Source organism: Poecilia mexicana, unplaced genomic scaffold (assembly GCF_051168715.1).
Source record: "Poecilia mexicana isolate PSO_F unplaced genomic scaffold, ASM5116871v1 scaffold_12, whole genome shotgun sequence".
NCBI classification, from domain to species: domain Eukaryota; kingdom Metazoa; phylum Chordata; class Actinopteri; order Cyprinodontiformes; family Poeciliidae; genus Poecilia; species Poecilia mexicana.
In genome coordinates, this window is record NW_028263381.1 from 25,533,160 (window position 1) to 25,542,012 (window position 8,853).

General features: G+C 42.9%; 2 protein-coding genes across 4 annotated transcripts in view; both read right to left on the reverse strand.

Moving 5' to 3' along the window:
- Window positions 1-8,853, reverse strand: part of LOC106911046 (uncharacterized) — a 307,017-nt gene that overhangs the window by 227,645 nt on the left and 70,519 nt on the right. The window lies entirely within an intron of this gene.
- On the reverse strand, window positions 98-8,791 carry pum3 (pumilio RNA-binding family member 3). 2 transcript variants are annotated; one of them, XM_088011182.1, is made up of 18 exons: window positions 8,704-8,791; window positions 7,667-7,763; window positions 7,438-7,596; window positions 7,189-7,363; window positions 7,031-7,106; window positions 6,528-6,621; window positions 6,387-6,453; window positions 6,058-6,232; window positions 5,787-5,890; window positions 5,619-5,697; window positions 5,185-5,283; window positions 4,767-4,820; window positions 4,594-4,674; window positions 4,215-4,357; window positions 3,302-3,524; window positions 2,746-2,833; window positions 2,108-2,198; window positions 98-590 (listed from the first exon to the last, which is right to left on the reverse strand). In XM_088011182.1, exons 2-18 carry the CDS (start codon window positions 7,737-7,739, stop codon window positions 461-463), a joined length of 1,911 nt encoding a protein of 636 aa, XP_087867308.1. In that variant the 5' UTR covers window positions 7,740-7,763; window positions 8,704-8,791; the 3' UTR covers window positions 98-460. The 2 variants fall into 2 exon arrangements, with proteins under 2 accessions (XP_087867308.1, XP_087867309.1); XM_088011183.1 differs by having other exon boundaries at window positions 7,667-7,791; window positions 8,704-8,781.

An 8,853-nucleotide genomic window follows, 5' to 3' on the forward strand; every position in this document is an offset into this window, starting at 1 on the left:
TTTTTACAAAGGCAGGTGTAAATGTTGGAAGCTTTTTGAGATGTACAACATTTAAATCAACATTAATAATAATAATAATAGCACTCTGAACACAAAATATCTCAATTTTTATTTTATTTTCAGTTAACATTTATCACAATATCGCACCAAAAAAAGAAAAAGAGACTGAACCAGTCCACAAACCGGTGTGTGCTGACTGGGCAGTGTTGGTGTTGTCATTGAAAGGTTCGGGTTTCATGCTCCACTTTGATGAACCCACATGAATGTGTGTCATTTTTGTACGGCACATCCTTTAAATTAATGAACCGGATCAGGATTAACAACTGAAATCTCCAAAACATCCCCGACTTTGTCCACTTCTCACGTCGTCCTCCATGTCTTGGACGTTTTATGGTCCAAACGAAGCAACGTTTCAACATCTGCAGTCCATTTATAATTATAAAAACCTGAAGAAATCCATCTACTTGTTCAGGTTTTGCAGCAGGATTTCGGCTCCTTTATGGTCGTTGATTCTCTGGAGCTCAGGGATGATGGCTGTCAGCGCCGCCTTCACCTCAGCAGCCACAGACGAGTCACAGCTGTTCAGGAGGCTGCAGAAACAAAACAAACATCAACACAAAACTCCTGCAACACATTAAAAAGTGTTGCAGGACTCATTTCAGCTGTTTGTGAGCATAAAGTTTGTTCTGATGGTGTTGACACATTCCAGATGTTCTCCATAATCACGTTTTAACTCTTCGTGTAATCGAACTCTTGGGTACAACAGGTTGGATAAATGTGAGGCTCACCTATCAGGTGACAGTTGTGAGGAACTTACTGAAGCTGATTTTTTTTCTTTTTATAAAGCATATGCAGATGGATTATTCAACAATGAAACCACTTGAAACTGGTTATTTAGTACATTATAATGCCTGAATTAACATCAAATTGTACAGAAAATAAAATATTTCTTCTGTTTTTATTGTCAATGAGATTTAAAATTAATTAGCAATTATTAAGCTTAACATTGCACACACAATTAGTGTAAATTTTGATATGATGTTAAAAGGCGACACCAGGCACTTAAGGAATAAAGCAGACTTTTAATCTGTGGTATGTATTTTCTTAATGCTGCAAAACAAAAAATATTGAGGTCTCTATTGTAAATGAGCTGTTGTATCTTAATGAGACAACCTGCATAAATAAAAGGTAAAAAAATACAGCAAAATTCCTTCACTGCACAGTCCAATGAACTCCTAACATATTTTTTGCAACATGAAGTCAAAGCTACAAGTTGAATTTCAACAGTCATTGGTTTTCATCCCACAGTGTTTCAAATAGTTTACTTTTCTGTCCCAAGAAACAAAGAATATTCCATTAGTGTTGATGTAAATAATTGATCTATAGATATTATTTTTTATAATCTAAAGTAATCCTCTGATCCAAAGTTACATGATCAATATACATGCACAGGATTTATTTATTCTACTATAATTAAATTTGACAGTCACTCATTTTCATTCTTTCGTTGCCGAGTGTCGCTAAAAAGCATCAAACCTCAAATTAGACATAACTTTCAGAATTTTGATAATGTGTGGAAGACATTAGTAAACCAAAATATATCATTTTTATTTGCACAACTTAGTTCAGGTTTAATATTATTTACAGAGTTTATTAGCTAAAATCCATTAACCACAAGCGGTTCACCCTCTGACCACTAGATGGTATCAAAGCACTTTTAATAGTGTGTGCTAGCATGAGAGGCTGATTTATCAACCCGTCTCACAACAAAAGAGACATGAAGCTAATTAGCATCACCAGTCCATAAAGGATAAAATCACTTTATATGCTGATGATATTTAGACACTCCACTGTAGCAGATGAACCTGAGAGAGCATCTGCAGGGACTGGTTGCCATGGTAACCCACTCACAACTGAACCTGACCAGCTCGTTTAGCTTAAATCCCAGGTGTTTTTTTTTTCTTTTTTTTAGGTTTGAGGTGTTGAAGCTAAAATGTGTCAAAATGTAAATAAGTCAGATTTAAAAAGCCTGAAAAACATAAAAACTAACTTTACAGACGGATGTTAAATCTGAGAGTGAACCAGCAGAGCTGAGCATGAAGCTGACCTGCAGAGGACCATGGCTCCCCGGTTGACCTTCACCCAGCTCTTCATCGTCTCCGTCCCCACCGTGTCCACCAGGATCCTGCTGAAGCGCTCTGTGGGGACAGAGACATCAGAGAGGACAGAGACATCAGAGAGGACAGAGACAGAGACATCAGAGAGGACAGAGACGTCAGAGAGGACAGAGACACCAGAGAGGACGGAGACAGAGACACCAGAGAGGACAGAGACACCAGAGAGGACAGAGACAGAGACACCAGAGAGGACAGAGACAGAGACATCAGAGAGGACAGAGACATCAGAGAGGACAGAGACAGAGACACCAGAGAGGACAGAGACAGAGACACCAGAGAGGACAGAGACAGAGACACCAGAGAGGACAGAGACAGAGACACCAGAGAGGACAGAGACAGAGACACCAGAGAGGACAGAGACAGAGACATCAGAGAGGACAGAGACATCAGAGAGGACAGAGATATCAGAGAGGACAGAGACATCAGAGAGGACAGAGATATCAGAGAGGACAGAGACATCAGAGAGGACAGAGATATCAGAGAGGACAGAGACATCAGAGAGGACAGAGACAGAGACACCAGAGAGGACAGAGACAGGACACAGACAGAGACGTCCTGCTGGTCTCACCCTCCCTGCTGTCCTCGGCCAGCATGGCGTCCTGCTCTATGAGCCACTTCAGCACCAGGTGTCCTGCTGGGTGTTCAGCCATGTGGAGCTGCAGCAACAAAAACAAGAAGCTGTTTGAATCCACATGTTGTTTTTCTAATAGTTCTACCTGATTTATGATAGGAAACCCACTGAATATTTAAATACCAGACAGGATTTACCTGAAGGAAGGAATAAAGATACTAGGAAGAAAGAAAGGAAGCGTACTAGGAAGGAAGGGAGGACAAACTTCCTGCAGAGGATCAGCTGGATTCAGTTCAAATGTCAAAGATGTTCCTGCTGGAACTGGTTTTACTGGTTTTCATTCGATGGTATCAGAGTAAATGGGGCTCCATTTGTAAACATTTCTCTATTTTTAGGTTTAAGTTGCAGAAATAAAATTCACTTTATTAATTTCCTCAGCGCGACGCAGCACTTTGTGTTGATCAACCCAATACAGCCTGGAGGTTTCCTCCCATTATGGGATGTCACCGTTGCCATAACAACAGAAAATGGGCCTGAAACCGGTTCCCCTCACCTGTCCCTTGATGCCTCCCGGCACCAGCTCCTGATTGGCCAGCTGGGCCACAGCCGTCATGGCGGGCCGCAGGTCGCCGCACGCCGACGCCAGGATGTCTCTGACGGTGACGCTGGCCGCCTTGTCCGTTACCATGGCGGCGGCGTTCAGACTGAGATGATCCAAAAGCGGCGGGGAGGCGGCCTCCAGCAGCTCCCGCCGCCGGATCGCCATGTCCTTTTTACTGAGCAGAACCAGAAGAGGCAGAGGTCATTAGAGGTCATTAGAGGTCATCAGAGGTCATTAGAGGTCACTGGACTGGACAGAGTTTTAATGCTTGACTACACACAGAACTCTACTTCCTGTCTGGGAAGGATTACAGGCTTTTATTGTGGAAGTTTTAGAGTAAATCTGTGAAGCTCAGCAGAAACATCTGGAGCCGACCTGCAAACATCCCATAATATTCTCAACACTCTGTCATTTATTAGATTCAGTTTAAGATGTGGATATTATCAACATCGATGCTTTTATGTGTTTATTTTTATTTAAAGAGAAGAGGAAGGAGCTGAGGAAGGAAAGGAAAGAAGGACCCAAAGAAATGAAAGAATCAGGGAAGGAAAGGAAGGAAGGACACAAAGGTGGAACAGAAAGTAAGGTAATTTTATTTATATAGCACTTTTTCAGCAACAAGGCAATTCAAAGTGAAGGAAGAATCCAAGGAAGGACACAGGAAAGGAAAGGAAGCAAGGATGACAAAAAGGAAGAAGGGCAGAAGGAAGGAAAAAAATGTAGCAAAGGTAGAAGGATCATGGAGACGTTTGGGAACGGACTGGGGTCACGTTGATTTAATCTGACTAAAGTTTCACCCAGATTCATTATATTTTAGAGACCAGTCAGGAGCTTTTATTGTGAAATGAAAGGAAGTGCTGGCTACCTGTGTGCGTTGCCGTCTCCTTGCTCCAGCTGCTTAACGATGTCCGGCAGCATGTGGTTGGGGTTTCTGGGGCTCAGCAGGTACAGCAGAACCTTCTTGCCGTGTTTGTTTCCGAGGACCTCCGGCAGGACGGACAGCAGCTCCTGCAGAGAGCAGAGCAACGACTCAGCTTCCCCCGGAGGAACAAACCCGTTTGGAACGGCTGATTACGGGACAAACGTTTGTTCCTACTGGAAAAAATACGTAGAAAAAGAGCTAAAAACTGATTTTTACTGTTTACTTTTTTAGCAAACTATTGTTTTGTAAAGTCATATTTAGTTTTGTTTTGTAATCTTATTTTACCAAAATAAAGTGAATCTGAATGTGAACCTGGACGCACCGACAGAACCGCCTGCTTGACCAGCTTGGTGTCGTCCACACAGTCGAATATGGCCAGAAGAACCAGGTGACCAAACTCCCCCTGCAGGACGAAGAGTTCACCATCATCATCATCACCATCATCACCATCAGCTGATGGTTTGATTCGACTACCAGCAGCGACGATGAACTCACCGTGGCGAACTTCACCATGTAGGTCTTCATGGTTTTTATAATGACTTTTCTGTCCTGAAAAACAAAGAAAATCCTTTAAAGCTGCAATTTGTAACTGGAGGAGGGACTTAGCGCTGTCAATCATCCTCATGTACATGTTGCTAAATGTGTTCATGGAAAAACAACTCAGCATTGCAGGAAAACAGTTTGTCCGCCTTTATCAGTGGCTATGCTAAATAGCATTAGCATTCACAACAGGTTCCGCCTCCCGGCTCTGATTGGTTGTTTCTAGTTAGCGCCCAGGTCCACAGCTGAGTGGTTACCATGGAGATTAAAGGATTTCCCAAACATGCATGAAATGCAGATATATTGTGAAATCCCAGTAAACATGGACTGTGTCGATGTCAGAACATTAAAGCTGCTGGACATCTGAACCCACCTTCGCTGTGCCGTGCCACAGGCAGTGCATGGCGACCCGGGCGCCGTCGTGAGTGTGAGCCATGTAGACCACAGCCTCCCTGATGGACTCGATCATCTCCTGCTCAGAGTCACAGCAGGCAGAACACATGACAGATGAAATCCAACGTCATGCAAACATCTGACCACACTGGAAACAAGACAAAACTAACTTACAAGTAACTTTTAGCCAAGATGTAGGAGCTTGTTTTAAGTGAATCATTTATTAAAGGTAACGTATTTGAACAACATTTTTCTTAGTAAATGAGACTTTAGTTGCTTAGTTGTGCTTATTTTCATCCTTTCAGAATAACCTGTTTCACATCCTCTGTCACTTTAAATCCAAATAAACTCACAAGACCTTTATTTACGCTGGAGAATACGTTTATGTTTTTACAGGAGGATGGCGGCGCTCACCGATCTTTGCTTTTCAGGTGCGAACTGGAAGAAATCCAGAAAGACTTTATGGACCACAGAATGCCTGATGACCTGTTCTCTATCAGAGACGCAGAAACAGTCAGTCCTGCTCATTTTCTAAATAATAACTAAAACTTAATGTGTTGTTTTTTAGTGCATATGCTTTACTTCTGCGCCAGCGGCACGATGACCTGCTTGGTCTCCTCCAGGATGTTCTCCAGCTTCTCCGGGTTCGCAGCCAACACCGTCTCCAGGGTGTTACGCTCCAACGACTGGAAAACGAGCGGAGAGGATCGGTTAGCACAGCTGGAGCTCATCGCTGACCGCCAGGAGTGTGTGTGTGTGTGTGTGTGTGTGTGTGTGTGTGTGTGTGTGTGTGTGTGTGTGTGTGTGTGTGTGTGTGTGTGTGTGTGTGTGTGTGAGTGTGTGTGTGTGAGACCTTGCAGATGGCGTAGGTGTTCCCGTACAGCTCGCTGGTGATCATCAGCCTCTGAGCCAGGATGGCCTTGTCGTTGTAGGCGTACTCGACGATGCTGGAGGCGGAGGCGTGGCGGAGCATCTTGCGAATGTGACCGCTGAACAACTGGATGATGGCGGCAACCATCTCCTTGTTCCTGAGCAGGAAAGAACCAGGAGAAGAAGAAGAAGTTGGGTTTTTTAAGTCAGCTGGATCCGGCTGGGAAACGGCCGCCCCCTGCTGGCCGTTTCCTCTTCTCAGGTTTAGGGAAACTTGGTTTTCTGCCATCAGAACGGTCCAATCCGACTCACCCGTACATCAGCAGCTTCTTCACTATGTGTTTCCCGTACGGCGACTTGGACATTTCGAGGATGCTGTCTGCAGAGAGCGGTGGATCGATGATTTCATTTTATTTAATTTTAGCGCTCCATTGGGTCAGAACCGGCGCCTACCTTTCAGCTCCTCAAACACCTCAAATCGCTGCTTCTCGTTCCCGAACTGAATGAAACACTGCAGGACTCGCACCGAGTCGTGGGCGAACGCCATCTGCAGGCAGAGGAGCGCCGTCGCATCAGAACAACGACAGAGAGAGAAATCTGAGTCTGAGCTGCAGCGTCACGCTCGTCCCTCAAGTCGTTGGTTTTCCTTATTTGCCATTAGTCACTTGAATTTCAGAATGACAATCATTTTTCAAGATCAAACTAGTTATTGCCACAAAATGTGACCTATTTTCATGACTTGGATGAACTTTGTCACATCATATGTTTACAATTTGGTCATTATAGTCATAAAACTTTACAGCAAAAACATATGAAGCAAAATCAGAAGCTGCTGTTTGTGAATCTCACAAGTCAACTGGAATTTGTGTCACATCGTTTTTGCAGTTATTTTAGTGATTATCTTACATATTTTTTATTTGTTTAGCAGGTTTTTATTGTTTTGTCAAACAACCAACCTGCTTCATCTTCCCTCGGATCAGTCCATGAAGCTCCTTCATCAGCTTCGTCTTCTGCTCTGTGTCACATTTCTTCCTGTTGACCCAAACATCAGCCATCAGTTGGAATCAGGAGGAAACCCAGCTGACCCTTGACCTCCTCTCTGAGAACGCCGTACCTCCGGAGATTCCCCCACACCGCTTTGCAGCGGCTGATGATGTCGAACATCTCCTTCCTCTCCGCCTGCTGCCGGTTGTTCTTCAGCTCTCTCTTCTTCTCCAGTCGCTTCTTCTTCAGCTCTTCTTCTGTGGGCGGCGGCTTCTTGCCGCTCTTCTGCCTCTTCGCCGGCGGACCTGATCGTAGACGCAGACACGACTCAAATGCTGTTGTCCAACGAAAATAAAACACAACAAAGATGTAAACTCACCACCGCCCCCTGCTGGCCGTTTCCTCTTCTCAGTTTTAGAGAAACTTGGTTTTCTGCCATCGTTTGGTTTTCCTGGTTTGCTCTTCTTCTCTGTGTTCTTGTACGGCTTGAAGGGTTTTTTCGCTCCAGGTTTCCCTCCGAATTTGGTTCCAACTGAGTCTGGAATGAGTCGACAAGCTGAAGCCCGAGTGTAAGAGTTTAACTCCTGTTAATTTGACACACGTCTCACCTTTTCCTTTTCCTTTGAATGACGGTTTTCGTCCAGGCTGAGAGGAGAACGGTTTTTGGGGTTTGGCTTCCATGCCGACGTGGGATCCAAGGAAATGCTGAGAGGAAACCAGGAACAAATCTCACCTACAGGTTCATCATGTAAACACAGTTTAACCCAAAGCAACAGCTGACTGAAGGAATGTTTAACCAGTTCGGGTTTAATTAGCCTGTTAGCTTGTTAGCTTAGAGACGGAATCATTCAATCTATTCAATCTGGACCTCAGGAAGAGTTTTGGTTTTAAAGTGTAGAGTTCTTTTAAATAACAAAAACAGGTTCAAATTATATCTTTTTTTCTAATCCAACAAATGAAATAGACCTGTAAAATGTTACATTTCTATGGTTTTCAGCTCATTTTAAGACAATTCTTTAAATTAGAAACACAGACTTTATGGTATATTTCTAGGAAGTAATTTGGATGGATGGAAAAATCATATATCAACAGTCTTCAGTCAGAGGACTCTTCAAATTTGTTGTAAAACTGACTGCTGCAGGAGATCCTTCCTGACCAAAACATCACCATTCACAAAGACTCTTTGAAATACTTAGATACCATGAATCACTTCAACATTTAATTTCCTTTAGTAATAAAATGTTTTTGGATTAAATATTTATATTAAAGATCCACAACATGCAGAGTTTGTTTCACTTCCTTTGACTTTATTCTCATCGCAGATCGCCTGAACAGAAAATATTTCCCGTTCTAAATCGCTACATCCACAATATACATTTGAATATTTATCAATAAATAACATTAAGTCGTAGAGACAAAAAATTAAATATTGATTTTTGTCGCTGTGTTGTAGCATAAAACTAAGTAACGTCTTTGATTGAGGAATCCATCGGTAAACATCATCACTTTGAATAAAACCGTCTCCTCTAATCACATTATGCTTCTTCTGTCGCTTTCTAACCATCAGTGTAAACACAGAGAATAATTTACAATATATTACAACTGAAAGGAACAAATTATTGAACATTTTCAAGAAATAACTTACAGTTCAGCTGTACGACACGTTGTTTCAACTTCGTCCCATGCGTCTTGTTGTCGTTCCGGTTTACGACAAAGCCGTAAGTCATCTGTCGTTGTCGTAAAATATGTCTGCCTTCATAGAAAGAGAGTTTAAAGCTTCCATTCTATTTTTGTC